The 27593-nt window shown below is 43.8% G+C and overlaps 1 protein-coding gene across 1 annotated transcript in view; it reads left to right on the top strand.

Annotated features, from left to right (window-relative positions):
- The first annotated feature begins 298 nt into the window (after positions 1-298).
- The window catches only part of GRB2 (growth factor receptor bound protein 2), an 80747-nt gene continuing 53452 nt past the window's right edge, over positions 299-27593 (top strand). Inside the window, exons 1-2 of the mRNA XM_015410726.1 lie at positions 299-431; positions 8940-9191. Of these exons, the coding sequence (XP_015266212.1) occupies positions 9114-9191 (78 nt within the window). The 5' untranslated portion in view covers positions 299-431; positions 8940-9113. The remainder of the gene's footprint in view (positions 432-8939; positions 9192-27593) is intronic.

The raw sequence follows: 27593 nt of genomic DNA on the forward strand, positions 1-27593 counted from the left end.
CTCATGACCGTAAACAGATAAAAATCCACACATTTAAAATTACGGTACGTTTTCCCCAGTGATCGGTGAAACAGATAGCAAATGTACTCCAAACCAAACATCGGACTACTCTGCTTCAATCGCAACCAGCAAGTACCTGCGCGTGCGCACTAAAACCATGCAGACTCGATTACAGAAAGTTGGGCGCATGTGCTCTGGGCCCGTGCACACTTTCTTTCCTCCCGGTCAGTTTGCTGGCTTCCTAAATTCACGCGTGCGCTGTTAGTTTTAGGACTTCTCATTCTCTCCGCTCACAGTGTCGCGAGAGTGGCGTCTGAAGGCCATAGCGGAAGCTGGGCTGCGGCGCTCTTGCTGCGGGCGGGGGGAGGAAAAGGAAGCCCAGGAGGGGAAGAAGAGGGGGCCGCTCGTAGCGGAACCCCCAGCGGCTTACGGTAAGCTGGAGTCGGTGTAAAGGGGAGGTGACCATGCGGCGGGGGGAGGGTCCGATGCTGTTTCGGAGTCGCTCCTTTGCGGCTGACAAAGGGGGTTGGGCTGGTGGCGCCTCCCCGGTTGTCAAGGGGCCCATCTCCGCGCTTTACCTTAGGAAGCGTGCACCTCTGCTTTGCATTTGGGGAAGAGCGCGTGCCTGCGCAGTCCTATGCTCCCAACTCTGGAACTCTGCCGTGGCCTTCTAGTGACTGGTCTAGTAGTTCTTGACATTGGGTCAAGCGAGGCGATAGTTTCGATCGACCCTCTTGTTTGCTACTCCTTTTTGGAAGAGAGGGTGCTCTGGATATGTTCATAAGGGTACCTCGCTGTTCTCTTGTTCCTACTAAATGAAATGCTGCTATTACCTACGCTTGCAGAGAAGCGGAAGCTGTTTTGAACATAATCTTCCATAGGGAGAAAAAGCCAGATGGGGAAATACTGAAAGCAAGCTTTTGAGTTACACTCAAGTGGTTAAGACGCTGAACTGCAGGCTGTGGAAGGTCAATTCGAGACCCGTGTGCCGCATGACGGAGTGAGCTCCCGTCTCTAGTTCCAACTCCTGCCAACCTAGCAGTTCAAAAGCAAGAAATTGCAAGTAGATAAATAGGTACCACTTCGGTGGGAAGGTAACAGTGTTCCGTGCGCCTTGGTGTTTAGTCATGCCGGCCACATGACCACGGAAACGTCTTCGGACAGCGCTGGCTCTTCGGCTTTGAAACGGAGATGAGCACCGCAACCCTAGAGTCGGACTCAACTGGCTTTCGAGCAAGGGAACCTTTACCTTTACCTTTAAGTTCTTAAACGTATAACCCGATCCTGTGCCTCTCAGAAAAGTACCGCCAAATCACTTGGAACTTTTTACATAAGTGCTTTTTGACTTGCTGTCCTATTGTTAGAACTAACGTTTTGGGAGACCCCAGACATATGCATGGATGCACAACTCAGGGTTGATCTAAAGCAAGTGTAAGAATAGGTACTGTATTACTGTGATAATCTGTGAGCGTCTGAGTATTGAATGCCTGAATCTGGAAAAAAGTTCTATGCAGTTCAGAAGATTGTGTCTATTATATCTAAGCTCCAAAAAGAGAGAACAGAATTGGCTGATCCCCTCCCCACCCCATGATGACTAAGTAGTTTAATTAGACTCTGTGACAAGACATTTAGGCCTGTGCTACTTCACAGAAGCCATAATTCAGTACTTAAAGACCCCCCTCCACATGTCTCTCATTATTATTTAGTGTATCCAGAAGTAATAATATTATTCCCCCTCCCTGCAGTGTAATAAAGAAAATTCATTGTAATTAAATGCACTAAGTCTGCAATACTAGTTCACAAATTGTAACCAATGTTCCCTCTAAGCTGTGGAGTCCTGTGAGCAAAAATTCTACTTTGTGAGCTGCTGGCATTGAAGTTGTGAGCGAGCAATTTGACTGCCACATAAATTAGTTTGCTCTGGAGCCATCCTTCCTGAGCTAAGACACAAATGTGTGATCCGGAGGCTAAAAACCTGTGGGCTAGCTCACACTAACTCAGCTTAGAGGGAACACTGATTGTAACTAGTGTGCTTTTTCACAATATCACTTCAATGATTTGTGGAATTACATTCTGAAAACTGACTATTGAACATCTGTTACTGGCATAAAGGAGGAAATGGACCATTATTCTTGCCACTGAAGATTTCGCCAAACTTCCTCAGATGCTAATGACAGCTATTTTGTTTACTCAGAAAAGGGTGGTGGCTTTCGCTGTCCTTCCTGGAAGGCCAGTTCTTCATGTAGCTGTTCACAGAACATGGTGGGTGCCACAGAGACCATAAGCAAGAGAGTGGTGTAAAGGCTTGGTGTGGACCTAGCCATTCATATCTAGCAAAAACTGGTAACCCTTTTCTAAAAGGAAACTCTTCCGCGTATCATCTGTCTTGTATAGGAGAGGCTGAGTTATGAGTTAATGTGTTGAGTGTATGATTTTTTGGTATATTTCTGAGATACTGCCACATTGAAGATTCAATTTGACATGAGTTATTCCTGAGCAAAATGCATAGGATTGAGCTTCCTCTGTAGGCCAGTTGGGTCACACCTACAAAAGGTTGGTGTGGCCCAACTGGCCCCAAAAACGTTTGGGACTAGTTCAAGAGCAGAAAATGGAAATGCCTGTAACTCTTACCTTATTAACCAGTTCATGTACTATCTACTAAATGAACATTCAGATTAGCTTGAATGTTTCAGGGTTTACAGCATCATCCTAAGCAGAAAGTTAAGTGTCATCTGACTGTTTGCTATTTAATTGTTTGTTTTTACCTGTTTACAGTTACTTGTTTTTAATTTTACATGATTAAGTGGGTTTCCATAGTTTGTGTAAATATTTAGAAGTGAAAAAGGTGGCAGCAAGGCAGTTTTGTCACAATACATAGCATAACAATCAAGGAAACATACCTGAAAGACAAACTGGCTCCTTTCATTACTTCACTGTTTATTTAGCATGAAACACTGAAAGTTCAGCATACAACAAATAGTATTTAGAGTTACTTCCTTGTGTAGCCCATGTCACTGGACTGTTGACTTTTTCCCTTCAAAGGGAATAGTTTAAAATGTTTCATTGTTGGCCACTGAATAGTTAGAAATGTGAATACATTGCCAGATAAAGCCTTCTTGAGTTGATTCACATATGCCTGTGTATTGCTGGAATTATCAGATAGAAGACTTAACATGGATGATGTAGCTAACTCAGTTGAAAGGCCCTGTGTTAGAAGTGATAGGAACGTTGTCTGTAATGTCTCATTCACACACACGCATCACATCTTGATACTCAAGTGAGCATGCATTTTTGGCTTACAAACACTAGAGTACCCATCACTCAGTGAAAAATGTGTCTTTTTAACTGACTGAACCAGGGAATAAGAAGAATATTATATGACCTGATTTCTAGCTACTACTCCAGTGCATGGTGCAATTTGACATAACTCCACATTTTCACAAACAAGGGGTAAAGGGACTGTGTGCTTCCCATTTACTTCTGTGTTCCACTGAATACCTTCTGTTTGTACACCACTTTGTGGATAAGTATCTGCTGCTTAAATATTGGACGGCAATTTGAGTTGTATGTCTGGCTTGCATGAAAAAGTTACTTGCCCCAGGACAGTGCCTCTTACAAGGCTCTCTGAGGCTGTCTTATATTGATTTTTTTAGTTGGCTCCCCCCCTCAAATGATCTGTCTTCCCCTCCCTGTTCAGTTTTGGGTTGAGATGATTATAGTGACTTTCCAGTCTGATGAAAAATACATGCAGTCCTCATTACATGTGATATTAAAGATCATGTAAGCAACTTCCTTGTAAATCTATAGCTTTCCTTGTTGACTTCAGTAATGAAACAACCTTTATTTCAATGCATTTTGTGTATATTATATTTATTTATTATTTCGGTTTCTATCCCTCTTGAACCCCCCCATGGGTCTGAGCGGCTTACAGTATTCTTAATTAACCCTATCTATGGCCACATTTCAATCGGGGTGGGGACTACCCTACCGGCACCCTGTGGAAGGAGTTGTTGTACTTCTCACTCCTGGTTCGGCTGCTGGCTATTGCTGGCTCGGCGCTTTGTTCCGTTCTCCTGATAGCTTGCATGCCTTGGCAGCCACGTTTCTTTTCTTTTCTTTTTTTTAAGTACTGATGAAATTATAACATACCTTGCTGGGCAAAGTGGTAAATATGATTTTTTTAAAAAATCAGCTTTTCATTGGAGTCTTTTTAGCTGTTATGTTTGGATTTTTGCCTTAGTGTTGTCTTCATCAATGGCTAGTTGCTGTTCAACCCACAGCAAAGTCCCAACTGAATTCAGTGATACAAAAAAATAACTTAAATGAAACTGTTTTGGCAGAAGTAAAGTGGGGATTGAGTTGCTGTTATGTTCGTGTTTATGGTCAGTTTTGAACACTTTCAACCCGTGCTCTAATTTGTCCATTGTATACAAACTTAGCAGGCAGTACACTGCTGCATAATGAATCAACACTTTCAAATGAGGTTGTTAGAAGGACAACAGTGACAACAGCCTTTTAAGATATCATCCGCTCCAGACTGCCCAACACAAAGTGAAACACTCCTCCCTTTCCCCCACTTTTCTGTGTATCATAGAGATGGGAGGTTCTTTTGTGCTCAGCAGAATTGGTGGACTCTGTCCCTGCCACAGGTTCTCTGATATCTATAAAGGATTTAGGGGAATGGAGGAGTCGATTTCTAGATTCAAAAGCAATGAGAAAGTATATGAGGACTTGTGATGGATGGAATCATTGATGACTACAAACGATGTTGTGCTCCCAAGGGCAGTCAGAATGTACAAACCCTTGCATTAAGGGTGGTTTTTCTGTAATAAAGGAAGTTGGGTGTTTTTTTTACTTAAGAGAACTTTAGAATCATCTAAGAGTAATGTGAATATTTTTCCAGGAATGTATGTTTTAGTTCATTGTGTAATTTTAAAGTGCTTGTGGCTGCCAAGGCATGCAGGCTTCCTCGGGAGGTGGTGGGCTCTCCTTCTTTGGAGGTTTTCAAACAGAGGCTAGATGGCCATCTGACAGCAATGCTGATTCTGTGAACTTAGGCTGATCACGAGAGGGAGGGCAGGGAGGGTGGCATCAGTGCTTAGTTCTCGTGGCCCTTTCTTACATGCCCAGGGAAATGCTGATTGCCACTTTGGGGTCAGGAAGCAATTTTTCTCCAGGCCAGTTTGGCTGGAAATCCTGGAGGCTTTTTGTCATCTTCTGGGCATGGAACAGCAGTCACAGGGGGTGTAGGGGGGGAGGTATTTGTGAATTCCCTGCCTTGTGCAGGGGGTTGGGCTAGATGACCCTGGAAGTCCCTTCCAGCTCTGTGATTGTATATAACAATGTACAGGCATTTGTTTTGTTGCTGTTTTTCAATTCTAGATTTGCAAAACATGGCTGTTTTCACACTTTTTTTTTGGCCTTTGACTATCATTCTTTCAGCTCCATTACCCTCAACTGCCCAAAGGTTTCCAGCCACCATAAAAGACTCTGCCGTTTCTCTATTGTTGACCCTTACACAACAATAAATAAATATTAAAAAATATAAAAATAAATAAAGTAGATAAGTAGGTACCACTTTTGATGGGAAGGTAACAGCGTTCCGTGCGCCTCAGTGTTTAGTCATGCCGGCCACATGACCACGGAAATGTCTTCGGACAGCGCTGGCTCTTCGGCTTTGAAACAGAGATGAGCACCGCAACCCTAGAGTCGGATTCGACTGGCTTTCGAGGAAGGGAACCTTTACCTTTTTACACAACAGAAGTGATACCATTTTTCTTGCTTGCTTCAGGTCCCTCCCCCAAATCCACTTTTTCCATGAAGGCTCTAGAGAGCCAGCATATTGTAGTGGTTAAGAATGGCAGACTCTAATCTGGAAATTCCCCACTCTTCCGCATGAAGCCTGCTGGGTGACCTTGAGCCAGTCACAGTTCTCTCAGATTTCTCAGTCTCTCCTACCTCACAAGGTAACTGTTGTGGAGAGAGGAAGGAGATTGTAAGCCGCTTTGAGACTCCTTAGGGTAGGGAAAAGCAGGATATAAAAAAACAACTCTTCTTCTAGATCCCTTAGTCCTCTTCTTTTACAGAAACTTATATGAAACTGAAATGGATGCATATTTTCCCCTATTGTTCCCACCACCCTTGCCTCTCTGTATTTGTATAGAGACAATTTTTAGATTGTAAGCTTCTTGATGTAGGAGCATTTCTGTCTGCCTTTTCAGTATTCCAGTGAAATCAATATCTAAATATGAATGGGTAACTATCAAAGAAAGCAGCAATAGTACTATAAGACTTGTTGTTTCAATAGCATTCAGTTTAGCTGGAACACTTAGGGGTGCCATAGAATCAAGTGTCCCTCTATGTGGTTGTAATCTTACATTCACCTTGGAGTTAGGTTTGTGTAATTATAGTAAGATTTTCTTTAAAAGAAACATGGATAGGATATACTTGCGCTGGCTTCGGTAAGTAGCAACTTTGGAAGGGAAGGGGAATCAGCACACATTTGCTATTCTTCTGATGCAACTAAGGTTGCCAAAAGTGTGGAAATAAAATGCCCTGTCCCTTCAATAGATATGTAATGTGTTGAAATAAGCAGTTGAAGCTTTTCATGACATGGAGGTCAGTAACACCCCATAAAATCTCTAGTAAGGGTACAGGATAATTTTTCTCCTTGGTTAACAGAACAGAGTGAGTCCAGTGGCACCTTTAAGACCAAGAAAGTTTTGTTCTGGATGTATGCTTTTGTGTGCATTCACACTTCTTCAGATACGTTGAAATGGAGTCACCAGCTGGGTTGTTGGCAACTTGAGAAGTAAGCCATAGAGGTGTATTCTCTCCAAAATGTATTTCAGTTGCAGGCATATTTTGCAGCATACAAATCAAAACTTGGCTGCTGGGGGGCACTTTTTCCATTTAGTACAGCTGGAATTTATCTGTTTTATCATATTTTTCATTCTGTAAAGTGTAAGCATTTCCCTGCTATACCACAAGAGCATTCATGCAAGCCTTAAAAAAACATGCAGTGCTGTTCTTTCCCATGCAGCAATGACATACCATTACAACATTCTTTTCCCCATCACTTTGGTGTGTTTCACCTCCTTGAAAAAGGCTGAAACTGTAGTGCAGCTAATTGTAGCAGTGTAAAATGAACTTAGTTCATAGGAAATACTTGACCTCTTAAAAATGTACTTGTACCATTAAGAATTATGTCTCTGAAGTTTGTACATTTTTTTTTTGCCATCAAGGGTTTTTCTGTGTGTGTTTTCAGCCTGTCTGCCGAATGAGAGGCGTTCCCCCTAAGGAAACTCTTCTTCACATGCAGGGTTTAATATTTGATCAGTACCTGCAGTGTAAATACTACTGACTAGTTGTTTGAATTTTAAATTTGACTAAGCAAATGGCAGTTTGATAGGGCACACTGACATCCCTTGCTCTTAAAATATCATGGAATTCCATTGTAGGTTTCTTCTATTTCAAAACTGGGGTCTGGTTTTTAGAATATGCACCTGTTTAAGGTCAGTCTTTTACACAGCTGTTCTGCTTTTGTAACTGGTGGTATGCAAGTCTGCCTGTCTCCGGTGAGATCAGAAGTAAAACTGTTTTTTCTGTGAGCAGTAGCATTTGATGTAGTAGCCAGCGTGGGGTAGTGGTTAGGGGACCCAGATTCAAACCCCCCACTGTGCCACAGAATCTCACTGTGTGAGCTTGAGCCACTGGTTCTGTCCTCACTTTTAGCCTGTCCTCTCTTTTAGCCTGATGTACTTAACTGAGTAAGCTCCCGTCTCTAGTTCCAGCTCCTGTCAACCTAGCAGTTCGAAAGCAAGAAATTGCAAGTAGATAAATAGGTACCACTTCGGTGGGAAGGTAACAGCGTTCCGTGCGCCTCGGTGTTTAGTCATGCCGGCCACATGACCACGGAAACGTCTTCGGACAGCGCTGGCTCTTCGGCTTTGAAATGGAGATGAGCACCGCAACCCTAGAGTTGGACTCGACTGGCTTTCGAGCAAGGGAAACCTTTACCTTTAACAGGGTGGTTCTCCCTGTGTTGCTATCTCCCTTCCTTGTAAGACAGGCTTCCTGAAAGCTTATCAATTCATATTTTGATTGTAAATTAATTACCACCTCACAGCCCCATTGGTTGATCGGAGGTTTTTTTTTTTAATGCTATTTAGTATACTAACTCTTCATGCTTAAGATTGTTCTGTTAGAAACGAGGAATGCTTAGTCTACCTTGGCAGAAACCTGGGGAAACCCCAGTCCTGAGTAAGACCATTTAGAGAGTGTCATGTGTTTCAAAATCCAGAAACTGCAGACGTGGGTGGAGATTGGTGGCTGTTTTAAGATTTCTCTCGAACAGACTAGACTCCGTGTTGGAGAGAAGTCGGGGGAGGGGGTGCGGAAGTTAGGGCTACAGAAGCGACTGCAGCGTTTCTTCTGGGAAATGGTTGGTTGGGGAGCGTAAGCGCATGTCTGGATTTGAGAGAGTTCCCGGTCTCTGACTTCGGAAGCTAGGGGGATGATCCCTTAATCGATGGGGAGCTGGCCGGCGTTCGCTTCTCTACGAGCCTGGCAGTGGAGCCCGGCTTTGTTTGCCTCCTGCCTTCTTGCCTCTGGAGGAAGAGGGCGAGAGCACAGAGCGGCATCCGCTCTATAGGAAGGCTTGCTGGGGGCGTGGGGAGGGGCGGTGGCGGACTGCGTTCCTGTCTGTTGGCTGGCTGAGTGGGAGCCGTGCGAACGGCGGCTTCTCCTCGGCGCTGCGATTGGCCACGGCCAGTGCCATTCCGCGCTTCCAGGCTGTGCCCGGAGAAAGAGGGAGAGGCTGCAGAAAGAGGAAGCGGCGGACTGGAGTTGAGCCGGGAGGGCGGAGAGGTTCAGGGCGCGGCCTCTGTCATTGATTCGGGCTGTTTGCCTCAATGTCCCTTCTCTTCCTTTCCTCCTAGGGCGGATTGGCCCTCGCTGCCGTCCCCTGCATGTAAAAGACGGAGCCAGAAGTCCAGCAGAAAGCGGGAGCACGGAGGAGAGTGTGCGGGCTGAACCGGGAGTACCCGGAGAAGGATTCAGGGGAGAGCCCTTCCAATCCAGCCCCACTATTGCTGCCCACGGCCGGCCCGAGCATGGAAGCCATCGCCAAATACGATTTCAAAGCCACCGCAGACGATGAGCTCAGCTTCAAACGGGGGGATATCCTTAAGGTAAGGCTGGGCAGAGATTGCCCTCTTGAGGCTTTCTGTGATACAGTTCTGTTTCTCTGGAGACTCCGTCGGATCATTCCTAACATTCAGTGTCAGAATGAAAAGGCTAAATTGGTCTGCTGTCTGCAGCTTTTTATAGAAGCACTTTTCCTAGCACTTTGGATAGTTATCAGTCCAAATGCTGGGAGATGAAGTAAAGTAATTGCACCATTATGGTGCAGATTTTCTGTAGCACATGATTCTTTTTTTTGTTCCTGCTTCATAGGCAAACTCTCATGTTTCTAGTAACAGTACAACTTAATTCCATGCTTTCCAATTGTGTATCAAACCTGTCTAGTACCATTATTCTGGTATATTTCTGTGGGTGGAATGAGGATTTTAAACTTCAGTCTCCAGAGGGTTTCCTGAGTTAATTCTGTCAATTTGCTTTCATCAAAAGTGTGTTGATGCTTTCTTGGCAGTCTGGTCTAGTGGTTAGTGTGGTCTAGGTTGGCCAGGGTTCAAATCCTCATTCAAGCATGAAGCTCGCAGAGTGAGGTTTACATAAGAACATAAGAGACGCCAATGTTGGATCAGGCCAAAGGCCCATCCAGTCCAACACTTTGTCACACAGTGGCCAAAAATACCAGGTGCCATCAGGAGGTCCACCAGTGGGGCCAGGACATTAGATGCCCAGCCTTTGGCCAGTCACTGTTTCATTTTAATTTACTTGACAAAGTTGCAAGGGTAAAATGGAGGAGATAGAACCGTGTATCCAGAGCTCTTTGAAGGAAGGGCAGAATAAAAATGTGATAGGCATTGGGTTATATTAAATTGGAGGTGTAGGATTGATCTTTCAAAACTCAATTAATGTAATAAAGCCTTTTCCTGCTCCCTGGAAGCTTAGTAAAACGGCAGGAAGATGTAGGTGAATAGCTAGTTGCATTTAATAGACTATGATGTGTAGTCCACAATTTATTTGTAATTTCACATGAAGGCTTGCAGTTAAAAATAATTAAAATATGCAATGACATTATAGAGAGGAGCACACCCATTGAATTGCTGTGGTTAGTCAGCATGGTATGATTAGGAAGGGGGCAGGAAGTAGAAGGAGAAAGCTGGTCTAACTTATCCCCTCACTTGCCTCTTGCTTGATGGCTTCCTGTCCTCATGGATAGCTAAATCTTAACACTGTCATTTTGCATAATTCAGTGCAGCAGCACATTTGGAATGTTCTTTGACTTTTTCATACATCACTAATGCAGTATAAGATAGCTTTTATTTTATTTTGTGTTTTGTAAGAAGACGTAATTTAATAGCAGTTAATATGTATTGATTCTATCCTCTTTTTGAAGGAAAGAAGGGCAAGTAGTTACTGAGACACTGGATGTTGAAAAGGAGAGTTCATCTCCAGTTCTAGCCTGATATGGTTCTGTCTGTGATAATAGTTATATTGGCAAAGTTGTTTAATTTTCTTTCAAAGGATGGTGGATTGAAATCCCAGTCTTGTACTCTACTGGTACTGCCTTTCGTCCTACTTTAAATAGTAATCTGGCCCACATCATTTTAGGAAGTGAAAATAAGCAATGTGGTTAAAAATGGAATAAAATTCCTGTTTGGCTTTACAAACCCCTGTGAGAGTGGTTTCAGCTTGAAGATGGTGCTTCCCATGGAAGATTTCTTTAGATGGAGGGATGGTGATTTTGGCCAGTCTCCCCCATATTCTGTTCTTGGGGGTCCCATATCCCCTAGGAGTAGCATTTTATGTAGTATTTTGGGCAGAAGAGAGTGGGAGAAAAAGTCCCTCTCCATGAGTGAAAATAATTCCTTCCATGGAAATCTGACAGATCCAAGTCCACATTGACATTTATCAAAGCCACCTGAGCAGGGATTGGTATCTGTCGTTCTGCTATACAAACTGAACATTTTGACACCCTCATCCTCCCAGCAGATAGAATAATTCCCTTTTATGCATGGATGTGTGATAAATATGACACTATAAGCTAATGCTGAGGAAGGTTCAGTATTTTCTCCCACACACTTAAGCTTTGTAGCCATGCTGTTGTTGAAATATGAATACTGATTCCCAGAATGCAGTTAGGACCCTGCATCCCTCATTCAGTACTTCTGGAGAGAATTGACTATTGAAGGGGAACAGCTTAGCCTCACTGATTCAAATATAAAATATCCAGAAATGTTTTACCTTCATTAAGAATTTTTTAAAAAGAGATAATCTATTGAGCAGTTGCTAACTTTAACTAGTGCTCTGCTTGTGATTCTAAAACAAATGTTGGTTCGCTAGGTCCTTGTGAGGTGATGACAGTTGCTATAATTCATATTAAAGAAACAGAAGTTTCTATTTCAGGTTTGGTGGCAAATTCAAAGTTCAAGTTCCATGCATTTGTATTCATTTATATCCTGCTTCTCTCCCCAGTTGGGACTCAAACCAGGCGAGAACCTAGTTCTTCCTTCTTCCATTTCCTCACAACTTCTCTGTGAGGTAGGCCAGGCTGAGAGTTTGTGATGGTCCCAAGGTCCCCCACTGTGCTTCTGTGGTAGACGTAGGGATTCAAATCCAGGTCTCCCAGGATCCTAGTCTGACTCTTTATCAACTCCACCATGCTGGCTCTCATGCCTACTTAATAGTCATCTGTGTAGTGATAATAACCATTTCTCCTCATCACAGAAGTTAGTTCTCTTGTTCCTGAGCATGTCCTTGAGTTCTGATGAGAACAGTAAGCTGTCTTGCATTCATCAGTGTTTACTGCATATATAGAAGAACAAGACTGGCTAACTATCTGGAATACAGATGTAACTGACATTAGATCTGTTAAAGAACAAATGTCGCATACATATCTCTGAAAATTTTGCTGATCACAAGTTTATTGCTTTTTTGCTTCATACTTTATAACAAGGTAGAAAATGACTATATATATTTGAAAACTGCAGTGTCTGACAGGATTTTTATCCTCGTATGTCTGCAGTGAAGACAGCTGGAGGAGTTGCATGCTACTTTTGCATGCTTTATCATTTATTTCTGAAATGAATGCTTAGAAGTGTGAAATTATAAGTGTTGTCTGATCTGGCAGTATTGTGGTTCTTAAAATGCTGCCTGCGTGAATAGTAGATTTGTTACTCTGCGAAGAATTTTTAAAGCATTTGGGCAGTAGGAAAGGTGCATGGTGACTCCCATCTGATTTTTCAACAGATGTCTTCCTATCTGTTGGTATTCCCAGTAGTAATGTATGGCTGCGAGAGTTGGACTATAAGGAAGGCCGAGCACTGTAGAATAGATTCTTTTGAATTATGGTGCTGGAGATCGACTGCAAGGAGATCGAATGAGTCAATCCTAAAAGAAATCAAACCTGACTGTTCCCTGGAAGGCCAGATACTGAAGCTGAAGCTCAAATACTTTGGCCACCAAATGAGAAGGGAGCACTCACTGGAGAAGACCCTGATGCTGGGAAAGATTGAAGGTAACAGAAGACAACAAAGGATGAGATAGTGAGACAGTATTATCGATGCGACGAACATGAAATTAAGCAAACTCCGGAGCATGACGGAAGACAGGAGGGCCTGGCATGATGTGGTCCATGGGGTCATGAAGAGTCTGACTCAACTGTGCAACTAAACAACAACAATCTCATGGCTGTAGTCCAAAAGTGAAAGAAAATATTTAACCTTTGAGTCAAAACTGTATAAACCAGTTGAACATTGGCTCGCTTATGTTTTAGAATTTTGCTACTGATCTGGACAGTACTTACACAGTCTTTTGAGGAAAGTCTATACTGCTGCACACTATCTATAAAGTAAAGCAGAGAGTTTTCTCATTTGCCTTACAAAATGGTAAACGGTTATTTCTGCTTCAATTAGGCTTTCTTTGTTGCATTATATATATGTACAAATATTAAAATATTTATATCCTTCCTTTCCTTCGCTCAAGGTGGCTCACAACCAATGCCCCCTCTAAGCTGTGGAGTCCTGTGAACAAAAATTCTACTCTGTGAGCTACTGGCATTAAAGTTGTGAACAAGCGATTTGGCTACTGCGTAAATTAGTTTGCTCTGGAGCCATCCTTCCTCAGCTAAGACAGAGACGTGTGAATCTCTGTGAGCTAGCTCACACTAACTCAGAGGGATCACTGCTCACAACAATATTGTATTTTCTGAGTTTACTTATTTTATAAAAGTCACAACAACCAAATTTGCAGCTGCTCAGATCTTCTGTACATCATCTCCATAATGCTTTCTTGTAAATCTTACAGCCTGTTCTAAAAGTCATCAAATATTTGTTCTGCTCAGTCTCCTCTGAGAGACTGTTCCATAACCTTGGGGCAATCACTGATTATGGCTAGGGTCATTCTGATCTCCAATAATGGCAAGGCCTTGGAGACATGTATGAGGAAAGAAGGTTTCTTAGGCATGTCGAGCCTTCAGAAGGCTAAAGCAACTACTTTGAATGGTGCTCAGAAGCTGATACGTAACCAGTGCAGTTGCTGCGTAATAGCTTGAAAGTGTCCCCACCTTCTTTACAAGGAGGCGAGCCACCTTCTGAGCCAGTAGAAGTTTTGAGTTGTCTATAAGAGTAGTCCCATATAAAGTAGTGACTCCCCTTCTTTCTAAGGAGGAGTGCAACTTCTGTGTTCTGACTGATACAGGGGTACCTCTGGCCACTGATACTCATGCCTCCAGGTTCAATACTGGATACAGATACCCTCCCCCTCAAACTTTGAACCTGTTTTGATGCACTCACGATCATCCTTCAGTATCTGCAAAAGATGTTTCCCAAAGTATGTGGCTCATCTTCCTATATATGTGTGCGTGCGTGTGTGTATGTATAGAGACAGTAGCAGTAGAAAAGAGTAAGAATCCAGTAGCAGCATAAAGAGTAACAGAATTTGTGGTGGGGTATGAGGTTTCGTGAGTCACTCCTCACTTCTTCAGATGCAGAGAGAATAGATAATTTATTGTCTGAAATATAGCAATATATTATGTGATTCTTTCTTAAGAGTCTGTATTTAGATGCCTGTGGTTTCTGTGTTTACCACTAAGGATCTGGCTATTTTATAGCCCTAATGTGTTAAGAATATATTTACAATTAATTTAGATTTCTCTGCTTATACATTGGTTCTTGTCTGCTAAAGCAGGGATCCCACCTCTTAGTATCTGTGTTCACTATGAATCTACAACACACTGTGTCCCTGAGAAGTTGTAGTATATTTCTGGTAGAATTGTGTTCTGTGTGGTGCCTGTGCCAACTGGCAACTGGCATACTTGCTGTTACTTAGTTTTGGTTTGGAATCAGGTGTAGAAGAAATAATAGTTTGATTCCTTTGGCTGGAAATAAGGACTTCATCCTCGCTGTCCTCTTCTATAAATACAATGTGCTAATGTTTAGTATGTAAGATGCTTCATAATAGGAAGAGGTGGCAATCCTATTGTCTCTGCTTTATAACAACATAAGTAAAGCCAGCTGGATCAGACGTGTGGTCCATCTAGTCCAGCATCCTGTTTCACACAGTAACTGACTGGTTGCCTTGGAGGGCCAACAGTTGGGCATAGAGACCCTCTGTTGTTGCCTTCCAACACTGATATTCAGAGGTTTGCTGCCTCTGTATATGGAGGTTCTCTTTACTCACCATGGCTAGTAGCTGTTGATGGACCTACCTGTCATGAATCTGCCTTAACCCTCTTTTCAAGCCTTATGCTTGTTGCTGTCATTACCTTCACTGGCAGTGCATTCTACAGTTTAACTACTCATTGAGTAAAGAAGTATTTCCTTTTGTTTTTCTGGATCTTATTTTCCCTTCAACTTCATTGGCAGTGCCCTCAAGCAAGGGAGAAGATAGGGAGAAAAAGCTCTCTTTGCCCCATGCATAATTTCATAAACCTCTATCATGTCCCTCAATACTTTTTTCCAGACTGAAAAGTCCTGGACTCTCCAGCCTTTGCTGTTAGCAGGGCCACAGTTAGCGTGAGGCCCATGGGGCGATGCCCCCTCCCGAATTTGCAACGCCCGTGAATCTGGCCGAGGGAGAGGCGGCAGGCAGAGCTGGGGCATGGACAAGGCCTGTCCTCCTGGGAACGTGCATCCGGGCCGGAACCTTCTTGCCCTGGTTGCTGGCCTTGCCCTTGAAGGTGCCTGTATGGGCCTCAAGTTTGCAGCGCCTGGCTACTTCAGACAGGTGGCCTTTGGCAAGCAAGGCCCTGGCCTGGCCTGCAAGTGTCTCTCTGGCCAAGGCCAGGAGGCATTGCGGCTCTGGGTGGGGGCTGGCCGCAGCTGGGCCACCCCTCCCCCGGACAGGATGCTGGCTCGCCCCTTTTCTCCCTGCACCATTGACTGTGGTGCCTCCCTCAACAAGCTGCAGACTGATGCTATGCTCCAGCTCACCACCTTTACGCCACTCATCCAGTATGGCTGCTCCAGCCACCTGCAGGTGGGTGCCCCTCACCCCCCATCCCCTCTCTCGCCCTGTATTTATTTAATGGAAAATTCCTTACAAATCACGGCAACCCCACAGTGTTTAAAATCAAATAATTGAATTAAATAAATTAAATTAGCAGCCGTGCCCCCTCCCCCCCAAGAAAGGAGGTCTAGCTATGGGGCTGGCTGTTAGGAAAAGTGATCCAACCTCTTAATCGTTTTAGTTACCCTCTTTACTTTTTCCAGTTCAGCAATAACATTTTTGAGATATGGTAACCAGAACTGCACACAATATTCTAAATGAGGCTATACTATAGCTATAAATATTGTAATATTGGCTACCTTATTTTTCCATCCCTCTCTTATGGTGTAGTGGTGTAGTGTAGTGGGTAAGAGCGCAAACTCTAATCTGGGAGAACTGGGTTTGATTCCCCGCTTCTCCACATGCAGCTGCTGGTGTGACCCTGGGTCCGTCATAAATTCTTTCAGAGCTGTTCTTTCAAGCACAGTTCTCGAGAGAGCTCTCTCAGCCCCACCTACCTCACAGGGTGTCTTTTGTGAGGAGGGGAAGGGAAAGGGATTGTAAGCCACTCCGAGACTCCTTCGGGTAGTGAAGGGCGGGGTAGAAATCCAATCTCTTCTATATGCACATTTGCACTGCCCAACAAAAAAAAATCATTAATATGGCCCCTTTTGTAGAGTAGTTGGAAGATAGCAAATTCATTTCCTGATAGCTGATTGAAATGGTATTTAAGAACATGACTTTTTCTCCCCCCCCCCGAAAGGAATTTCCACCGAATACTCAGTTTTCTTGCACTTTATTTTATTGAACCCTCAGAGGTCATTTAATGTTAATCACTGTAGAATATAAATCAGTTCCTTAGGGGTTCAGGGAAGGAGTAAAGAGCTATAATGTATGCAGTGTTGGTCCTTAGGTTGGCTTAATTGAATCCTCAAGGCTTCTTCCTGTTCAGCCCTCATACCAGCTAATCTTCTAAACGTCACAGTCAAGTGGGGTCCACGTGATTCTTGTTCAGTAAGTCTGTTTGCCTTCCCTTTAGATCAGATGTCAAATAAAATGCTGTAGCTCTGAAGTGCTGGTGCTGATACTGCATTTTCAGTTCCTGCATGAAAAACATTTCTGAAATTTCATTGTGGAAGAATGTTTTTGTGCTGTGTTGGATGAATAGGTGAGCAAAGGGCAATAAGGCTTCCTATATTTCCTTCCTTCTAACCCCCCTCCTCCAATAATCTGACTTGTGTGAATTTTTGCAAAGTCATGTTTAGGTTGGGAACAGTGTACACCCGTGGCTGACAAAACTAACGTGTGTGTTCCATGAAGCAAAATTATATGCTGACCAGTGTTCCCTCTAAACTGAGTTAGTGTGAGCTAGCTCACAGTTTTTTAGCCTCCAGCTCACACATTTTTGTCTCGGCTCAGGAAGGAGGGCTCCAGAGCAAACTAATTTATGCAGGAGCCAAATCGCTCGCACACAACTTTCATGCCAGTAGCTCACAAAGTACAATTTTTGCTCACAAGACTCCACAGCTTAGAGGGAACATTGATGCTGACTCATGTGAACTCTGTTGCATGCTCCCTCCATGTTAAAAACATTCTGCATATAACTAACTTGAAGGAATAAGGACCTATTCTCTCATTACCATGCTTATTTTCCGCCACCACGTGATTCAGTTCCTTGAGTTGTATTCAGTGGAAAAATTCACAGAAGAAGCTGGAGGAGCAGGTAGTTCCTCAAGCAGCTTCCTGCTTGCTCTAAAACTCTCTTGGCAGTTTGAGAGAGTCTCACAGACAAAATGGATGACAGTACAGGGTGCTGCTGTGGTATGTATGGGGGGGGGAGTGAATGGGCAAAATTGCCTCCTCTGTTGGCACAAGCTGCTAGCAGAGGATGAAGAACAAAAACTGATTTTTGCAGCAGTGCTCCCCTACTGTGGTGCATTTTGATCACAAAGCTTTGTCAACCCTCCAAAAGGATTTTCAGAGCAAAGCTTGGGGGGAAGGCAGGCAAAGAACATCACCAGCTTCTTCCATGAACTTCTCTGCTGGATCCAGCCCATAGTGTTGCTCAGCTTTGGGACTGGCAAAGTCTTTTGGGATTGTGATTTGCTATAAATGTATACATTCTTGAAGAACTGTTCTCTTAACAGGTAGGACTGCTGAACTGAAGGCTGGTTCATGTCCATCCATTGCTGACCAAGTAGTGTTCTGTATGTAGTGAGTCATCAGGTAGAACTTTCATTCTGATCCAGTTCGTACATACATCTCTGATATGCATCAGTAGGAAGCTGAGTTGTATATATTCATGTGTGAGCTATTCCCTTGAAAAATTTTCATTATGTAACCTTTAGTTAATTGGGTTAAAGGTAAAGGTTCCCTTGCTCGAAAGCCAGTCGAATACGACTCTAGGGTTGTGGTGCGCATCTCCGTTTCAAAGCCGAAGAGCCAGCGCTGTCTGAAGAAGTTTCCGTGGTCATGTGGCCGGCATGACTAAACACCAAGGCGCACAGAACGCTGTTACCTTCCCACCGAAGTGGTACCTATCTACTTGCAATTTCTTGCTTTCGAACTGCTAGGTTGGCAGGAGCTGGAACTAGAGATGGGAGCTGAACTACTGACCTTCCACAGCCTTCAGGTCAGCGTCTTAACCACTTGAGCCATCGCAGCTCCTTTAATTGGGTTAAGCTTGGGACAAATGCCAGTCCAGTTGTATTAGTGGTGTGAAAGAATTATCAGTGATTCTGGGAGGTAGCTAAAACTTTTTTTTTTTTTTTTTTTGGACAGAGAACAGTGGTAAATTGAAGTAGGTTTTATTGGGGACACCAAATAGGTCAGCTGTCAGATTGTGCATTTTCAGTGAAATGTGTGTATAAACTTTCAAAGTATATAATTTTTATCTGTGTAGTAGTAATTATTTTAAGAAAGCATTGTCAATATTTGAGAAGGCACAGCATTTCTAGAAACATTAATCTTTCATATAAAGGTACATTAAAATGTTCAGGGTACTTCAAATGGATTGAACGTCTGTACCAAAATAGCAAAGGTTTGTATATGATCTTAAATCTAAAAATGTCATAGAATTACAAGAAGGCAGCATGAATCAGATGTGCATCTAGTGAGACGCACATGCTTCCATATTGGCTTTTCTTTAAATATCCTCATAGTAGTTAGTAAAAGTAGTTTAAGTCCATTCCTTGGAATAGGACTCCCACATTTTGCCATGTATTGAAATCACAATAAACAAAGGTATGGAATATTCAGTGTGCAAGCCAGCTAACCCGTTACAGCTAATTTGAAAGAAGAAAATGTAAAATAACTTGCAGTGCAATCCTTCCTGTGTAGAGTTAATCGCATAGCCCACTGAAATCAGGTTAGTCTGTCAACATGTTTCAAATCCAAGGTGTAAAGTAGCTTTTGTCAGAGTCTTGTATAAGAGTTGATTTCCATTTATAGCCCTCTTCATAAAATGCCTGATTTGTTCCTTTAATTGGTTCTCAAGGGCGTTCACTGAAAGCAAAATGATATATTTCGCTTCAGCTGGGCAGACTAACTCCAAAACTGACAAAAAATAGTGGTATACAATACCGTAGTCTATAGCCATAAGAACGAATTTTTTATAATTAAGGTATACTGGATAGCCCAAGATAGGCTGATCCCAGAAGCTAAGGAGGGTTGGCTCTGGTTAGTATTTGTATGGGAGACCACAAAGGAATACCAGGGTCACTATGCTGAGGCAGGCAATGGCAAACCACCTCTGAACGTCTCTTGCCTTGAAAACCCTACAGGGTCACCATAAGTCAGTTGTGACCTGAGGGCAAAACCCCCAAACAAATACCAGAACATATATGCCTACTACAGTGCAGACTGGTGTTTGGTATAAATTAGTGTTGTGATCAGGGGTCATTTCCTGCAGGAGCGCAGAGGTGCGGAGCTCCGGCAGTAAGGAGCCCAGGGGGCAGGCACATGCAACAAGCCCCACCCCCTGCTCCCAGCAGCCCTCAGTCAGAGCAAGAAGCAGCCAGGCAAGTTGCAGAGCCCCCCCCAGCCCTCCTGTCCAAAACAGTCCAGTGGCACCTTTAAGACCAAGTTTTATTCAGGTACAAGCTCTCCCTCCTCTGCGAGGGCAGAGCTGCACGTTCCCCCCCCCCATAGCTAGCAATCCAAAACAGTCCAGTGGAGCCTGAGCGGTGGGTGTTGCCTTCTGACACACTTCCAGTGATGTCAGGGGGTGTGGCATATGCAAATAAGTTGTGCTAATGAGTTATGCTAATGAGCTCCTGCACCTCTTTTTCTACGAAATGACCCCTGGTTGTGATGGAGATGTTTTAGTTAAACTAATGGTTTTGCTTAAAGCCCTGATAAGTATCTAAAGCTACTGTTTTGAACTGAGCCAGAGTTGGTGTGCCATAAAATTAGCTCTGTACCTGACTAAACCATGGAAGCCAAAACACTGGCAAAATACTGTATAAACTTGCAGTCAGAGCCAAGAGACTAAAAAACAACATAATCAAATGGCAAAGTGATTATTGAAGTCCTATTTAAGAGTTTATTACAAGTCTGAATATTTTCCCAGTTACTCCATAGAGGAATATATTGGGGAGAAAGCAGGGGTGAAGCCTTCTTCCTGACAAATTAGTTTTCTGTGGGGTTTTGTTCATGAGTAAAAATGGATGCATGCAACTCCTCCTCTGCAGCCTGAAATTGTACAATCCAATAAAAGTTTTACTGTTATTCCACTGACTATATCCACTGGAGGAAGTACTCACTGTCAAAGAAGGACCCCATACTCTACTGAAGCCTTGGTGCTCTTTATACTGAGGGGAGAGCTGAATCTTTTGCCCGTGTCTCAGCTTGACTGGCTGGGAGGGGGTGGCAGCAACAGAGATTCATAGTGGGGGAGAACTCTTGGGATTTGGGGCTGTGCTAAGCCTTTTGAAGTGCCAGTTTGCATATCCCCAGATTAAGGTTTTGTGTGAGTTTAGTTTTAGCCAAGTGATTGAGAGAATATCAAATACCTAAGCCTTAGATCCTGCCAGATATTTCTGCTGATGGGAAGATTTCAATCTATGGAGCTCAATTTCCTCACCTCCCACTGCAGTCCAACGTGACTCCTGAAATGCTGCTCTTGGGGGACGAGAGACCCCCATGAATTGCGACTCAAACCTTTTTTAACCCGGCGTATTTCGTTCCCCGGTCCCAAAGTGGTGTTTTCTCAGCTCTACTGTTTAAAGCTGCATTTCCCCCCTGTGTGATCGCTCCTCCGGTGTCAAGCCACTTCTGGTTTAAACCCCCTCCCCACTCAAAAGTTGCCCGAGGCTTCTGCTTTTTGCCCGCCATTTTTTAAGCGTCAGCGGTGCGCGCATAGGCGGAGCTTTGCTACCGTTTTTAGAAAACCGACATTTAAATGGTCACTTGTTTTAAGAGTTTAGATGAGTTCGGGATCTCACGGAGGCCATTTTTGGGTCAAACATTTAAAGGGAAGTCTTTTGTTGGAGGGGCTGGATTGTTTCCCCCTGGTGGTTCTGCGCATGCACCATGGTAGTTTCGCCCCCCCCATTCGACGGATGAGCGCCTATGCGCATGCACAAACTGAGAAAAAAATGTAACATGCTCCCACGTGTCGGGAGTGTAGACGGCGGGGAGTGCTGCGACTGCGCGGTAAAGCGGGATAAGGGAGGTAAGTTTGATTGCGATTATCCAGATCAAATATAATCCGGTCAGAACCAGAGCAGTTTAACCCGCTCTCAGCACGCCGTCTGACCGCACCCTGTAAGTGGCAGCCTTTCTTTTTACATTTCATTGTGCTGTCATTTGTTAGCAATTGTTAGCATTTGTTAGCAATTGTTAGCATTTGTTAGCAATTTGTTAGCAGTTGAGGGCTGCTTTTCCTGAAAAGCCTGGCAGCAGTTAAGGGCAAGCATACCAATGTGATAAAGTTTCTGTTAGCCATCTGCTTCAAATGCCACCTTCTGCAAATAGGAAGAGAAGGGGTTATGAATGACAAAGGTAGTTTCCAGACCCATTTAAAAGGCTGTAATTGTTGTGCTGCCCACAGTCCAGGCACAAAAGAATTTCTGTCTCCTATTTTCTCTTGCTCCTTTTAGTTTTTTTCTAACCTCTGTTGCTGCATGGCCAACAATTCCTAAATCCCCCAAAGTTAGTCTTTATAGTTGAAACATTCTGTGCTGGTTTCATGTTAGTCTTAATTAAAGCATAGCATGCAGTCTCTGAGGCACCTATGTAGCCAGTGGGCTCTTAAGAAATTGGCTCTTGATTTTTAATCAGAGGTAGTATAACAATACTAGGACAGTCTGAAGAATCAAAAACATTTACATTGCCTCCCCTCTCCTTTGCCTTGTGATAAGTTGAAATCAAGTTGATACCTGGAGGCTTGTCTTGCAGTTTTCCCTTGGAATGCAACTTTTGAATAATTTGGAACAAAGTTTGAGTCTTTTAAGAACAACAAAGTTTTGTTCATGGTATAACCTTTCATGTTCAAGCACACTTCCTCAGAAAGCTTATACCGTGAATAAAACTTTGTTGGTCTTAAAGGTGCCATTGGACTAGGGTTGCCAAATCGGACTTACCTCGCCAGTGGGGGACTCTGGCTGTGGCCCCGCCCCCAGCATGCCCGGCGTCATGATGTCACTTTCCTGTGACGTGCACGCGGGGGTGGGGAATCCCCCAGGGCCCGATTCCGCGGGGGCGGAAATTGGGCCTCCAAAGTGGGGGGAAATCCGCCCCCCGGGAGGACTTGGCAGCCCTACATTGGACTCAAACTTTGTTCTGTTGCTTCAGACCAACATGGCTACCCCACCTGAATTTAGAATAATTTAGTTATTCAACTGCAGTCTCGTTATGAAATCAGGTGTCCTGCTTGCAAACGCAACCAGCCTTTGCTCCCTGGAAGTGTACTTTAATGTACTCTTATGCAAAGGCTTTCTCCTCTGGTTTTCTCCTACAAGGCCATCTAGGTGTCTGTCTGTTTGTTTGTTTTGGCGGGGTATAAAGCAGCACAGCGCACATAGGAGCTCAAGTGAACTTGTAGACACTTCACCTTACTAAGGCTTGTCTATCAAGCTCTTAATTAATATAGGCTGAATCTTTTTTAAAATTACTATTAGTGAAGATAGGTGTACCATTGCTAGAGGTATTAGTGGTCATACAATGTGTTAAATTCGAAGTCTAGTATTAGAAACCAAGTTCTGCCTTGCTTAGCTTAAGTGACTCATTTTTTGCAACAAGCTTATTTTTCAAGGGAAGCTATTAGTGATTGCGTGGGGACATTGAACTGAAGCTTTTGTAGAGGAACTGGCTTCCAGACAGCTGTTTGGCACTCTGTATAATTGTATAGCTGTATTTCTAATGAGTTTTATTGTTGTGTATTAGCAATATTGTGATTAAACCATCTGGGACCAACTGGCATCTTATCATACCATAGAATATATATGCTTTCACCTTTTTTAGGTAAAGTCAGATCCCTGCATCTTAGAAAGCTACAGTGATGTGAACCGGGTGCGTGTTTTTAAATTAAATATTTTCCAGAATATTTTTCAATGACTATCCAGTGAAGAAAGCTTGAATTATGAGGCACAAGTATTATAATTATTTGAAAGATTTCCCCCAGGTATGTATGTATGTATGTTTGTGTGTTGAATGTGTGTATGAAAATTTAATAAAATATTGTTAAAAAAAAGAAAGAAAGCTTGAATTGTGCACTTAAGAACTATCAAGGAGCTTTTGAAGTTGGGGTGGGAGCATGGGGGCAAATTTATTAATAGAAGGTTTAATTTTGCAATGATGGTGATGGAAATTGCTGTTAAGTCACAGCTGACTTATGGCGACCACGTGGGGTTTTCAAGGCAAGAGACATTCAGAGGTGGCTTGCCACTGCTTACCTCCGTGTCATGATCCTGGTATTCCTTGGAGGTATTCCTTGGAGGGCTGACTCTGCTTCGCTTCTGATGAGATCGGGCTAGCCTGGGCTATCCAAGTCATAATAGATGACACCAAGCTAGAGTTGAAATGCTACTCTAATGTTGGCTATATGGCTTGTAGTTATTGATTTGAATTGTGGCTAAAACAAAAGTCCAATGGCACCTTAAAGACAATGTTTATTTCAATTTCAGTTTTCATGAATCACAGTTCACTTCCTCAGAAAAGTGAAGGGAAATCAAACTGGGAATTCTATTTAAAGGGAAGCTTACAAGGGAGGGAGAGGGGATGACCCACCTCTGTGTCTCACCACCTCTCCCCCTTTATAGCCTTCCCTTTTAATAGAACTTCCAATTTATTTTCTCTTTACGTATCTGAGGAAATGAGCTGTGACTCATGAAAGCTCCTATTGAAATAAATGTAAAATAAAAGTTCATGGGCACTGTAAAGACTACTATGGCAACGCCTTTGAATTCTGACTACTAGAACTCCATTACTGCTTAAATTTGAGAAATAAAAACATTTATTAATGAATCTTTGTAATAGAAAAGAACAGCTCCTAAGCATCTAGGTATACATGTTAAATTCTGTATTTATAGAATAAAGCAAAATTTACATTGCACATTCAGCAAGCAAGCTTGGGATTTCAGAGAAGTATTTTCAAGCTCATACACAGACAATATATGTTCTTCCTTATTGATCTACAATAGTGACTCTTAAACTTTAGACGCTCACGGCCCCATGTTCTGATTTTAACAAATGTGCTCTCTATGGCCATTTAACAGCGTATGTCTCTCTGCTGAAAACCTTTGCATGGAAAAATAGAATGAAAACCTCTTCAGTTTTATACCAGCTGCGGTGGACTGCATTACTGCCATACCTCCTTAGAGCTGTTCAACCAATTAGAGTTCCTAGGGCTGAACTATTGGCATTGGCAATAAGTGCCATTTCTGGCTAGTACTCTGAGGTGCTGTAGAAGCTAAGTGACTGCAGGGGGAAGCTGGGTCTTTCCCTCTCCCTGAGAAGGGGGAGTCCCTGCCCCCATTCCTAGGAAACTGGCAGGGCTCTATGTTCATGTTATCTGGATGGGAATGCCAGGGGCTTTGCTTTGTGTCCTTACAAAGGACTTGACCCTAGGGGTCCATAAATCCCAGTTTGAGAAAATTGGTATAGCGCGTTTATTTTATTGTGCTTTTGTTATGGCCCTACCTGGTTTCTTAAATGAAGGAATTAGTGGACTCTTCATTCGTAATTAAGTTGTCCAGTGGGAGAGTGATATCCTGCTGTTGCATAAATGTTGATTTGGCTTAGTTAAAGCTCTAAGGATTTGCTGCTTCATCGCTCTGATGGCAATTGGACTCTTGTTTGTTTGGGTTTTATATAAGACTGGCATGCAGTGTTCTCCAGAAACGTGCTTGAGACAATTCACAAATAAAACCAAGACAATAAAATCATAAAAAACATAAAACGATCAGTATTAAAACAAAACAAAGTTTGAGTCCAGTGGCACCTTTAAGACCAACAGAATTTTATTCAAGGTATACACTTTTGTGTGCATGCAAACTTCTTCAGATACATTGAAACAGAAGTTACCAGGTAACTGGCCCTGCAGCAAATTAGCATAAGCATAATAAATGGGGTTTAACAGATGCAAGGACAGAACTGGAATAACAAGCTTGGTTTATATGGTCACCATTTGTTTGAGTTTAATTTCAGGGGAAAACATAGTAAAGGAATAAATATATCAAAATAGGACATAGATGGGCAAATCTATCCTTCTTAATTGTGGGATGCTGACAGTAATTAACGGACGCTCCATCTGTCTCCTCTCAAGTGTGGAGGTCATTCTCCAGTGGTCCTGGGAGTGGGGCAGTGCTTACTCCCGGGACTACAGCTCCTCCTCTCTGAAGGCAGGGCCGGCTTGCAATTCTGATCCCAGAGGGGAGGGGCTTGTTCCCTGGATTCCCAGTCTTACTGGCCCTGCCTTCTGAGCAGGATGTGCTTCGACAGTGCTGAGAGCACCGCAATCCCAGAAGACAGAAGAAAAAGAAGAGGCGGCTTAGGAAGGGAAGGCATTTTGCCTCAACCCCTCCAGGTGGTGGCATTGATTAGCACAGCTACCAGTAGCTGCTTAGAAGTGGTCCAATGGAGCAGGGAAGACCCCTGCGACCGCGGAAACACACAGGCTCCTGTGAAGGCTGCTTTCCCTCTGATTGGCAGACCCTCCCTCTGTAGCAGCTTAGAGAGACTGGGAGGAAGTGGTAGAGCCAGTAAATACCCACAGAGGGAAGAGAGGATTCCTTCGATCCTCCATGAGGTTTGAGACTCTGGCTTTGTCCCTTGGTGTCCAGGGGAGCAAATTCATTCCTACCGGCCACTGAAACTCGGTAAGTCAGAGGTTGATGGGGAGAAGGACAAGACCCTCTGTATAGGAGGCTTGCTTTCAGGGAAGGGGCGTCATTTGGCAGCCCACCTTCCTCACACACACACATGTATTTAATCCTGGCCTAGAGAGGCTTTCCTTGAGAGCTCAGTTGCAACTGTAGCCCAGCTAGGGAACCTCTGCCTGGTAGGCGCCTCCTGGCAAAGGCCGGTGGCGTGAATGGGGTGTTGTTTGGTGGAAATTGAGGGACTTCCTAGATTAACCTGGGCAGCCCGACCTTATCAACACCAACTTGTCAGGAGGGAGCCCCACTAACCATGAGGGTGAAGTGGGAATCTTCTTTGGGGGGGACAACACAGTTGGAGGGAGGCAGAGACTGAAGCATGGTACTAAAAGGCTGGAAGGTGGCCATTTTAGAACCTACTTAGGAGTTTTTTCTTTCACTTTCACAGTGAAGACAAAATGGTGGAGAAAGCAGGCCCCTCCAACTTGGCTATGGAAAGTGTAACTTGTGGATTTGATTTGCCCAGTTCCACCCCTTTAAATCTTACTCAAACACCTCAGCATGGGGGCCAAACAGTGGATTTTTCAGGAGAAGATGCCAAAACAAACATTGTTTTTTAGTTAAAGTCTGAAATGAGGAAGGAGTTTAGAGAATTATGGCAAGCATCCCATCATAGGGAACCTTCCAATTCATCTCCTGAATGTGGTAGATCAAAACATAAGCAAAAGAGAACCAAAGACCACAGCAGGTCTTTCTCTCCTCCTGAGGGAAAAAAGAGTAAGAAGGATTCTAAATACACTCTGGAACATAGTCATCTCTTAAGTGAACAGGAGGAAGACTCAGACTCCACAGGCTCCTCTTCTACTAAGGAAGAAGGAGAGCTCTCAGGAGGAGGAGGCAGAGATTGTTCCCACTACTCAGACTAGACTCTTCCTTCAGGAAATATATAATAAATTGTTACCCAAGGTATTGAGGACACTGGAACTAGCTTAGGAAGAGAATTCAGGCTTCCTGGTGGGGTCAGAGAAAACCATTCCCAAGACAGAGTCTAAAGCTGTATGGGTACCCCTACCAGCAGCCTTTTATAGTCTCATGAAAACAGAGTGGGATCATCCTGCCAAACCTAAGGCTAACCAGAGGTCATTTCAGGGTGGATCGCCGTTCCCCCGGGTGAGGTACGGGGGGGGCACATGACGAAGCCCCGCCCCCTGCTTCCGGCCGCCCCGCTTCCGGCCCTCATTCAGCCAGGAGGAGGCAGGAGAAGAGGGGAGGGTAAGTTGCTTCCTCCCTGCCTCTCCCCACCCCTGCCTGCCTGGGGCCAGGGAGGGCCTTTGCGGGGCTTCCTTGCACTCCCGCCGACCTTGCAGGTCTACTGCCGGGCCCCTTATGGGGCTCGGCAGTGGACCTGCAAGGCCGGCGGCGGCCGGGACCATTGGGGGCAGTGTATGTGGCCTTATGACACACGTCTGGTGATGTCAGGGGGTGTGGCATATGCTAATGAGTTATGCTAATTAGTTCCCCTAGCTCTTTTTCTACGAAATGACCCTTGAGGCTAACCATCATATCTTCACAAAGTTTTATTCTCCCTCTGAGGTGGAGGACATCTTGCTGGGTGATTCCGACCATCCAATCAGGGAGGCAGGAACATTTTTTTTCAAC

The sequence above is a fragment of the Gekko japonicus genome, unplaced genomic scaffold (genome assembly GCF_001447785.1).
Source record: "Gekko japonicus isolate JY-2015 unplaced genomic scaffold, Gekko_japonicus_V1.1 scaffold15, whole genome shotgun sequence".
In the NCBI taxonomy this organism is placed as follows: domain Eukaryota; kingdom Metazoa; phylum Chordata; class Lepidosauria; order Squamata; family Gekkonidae; genus Gekko; species Gekko japonicus.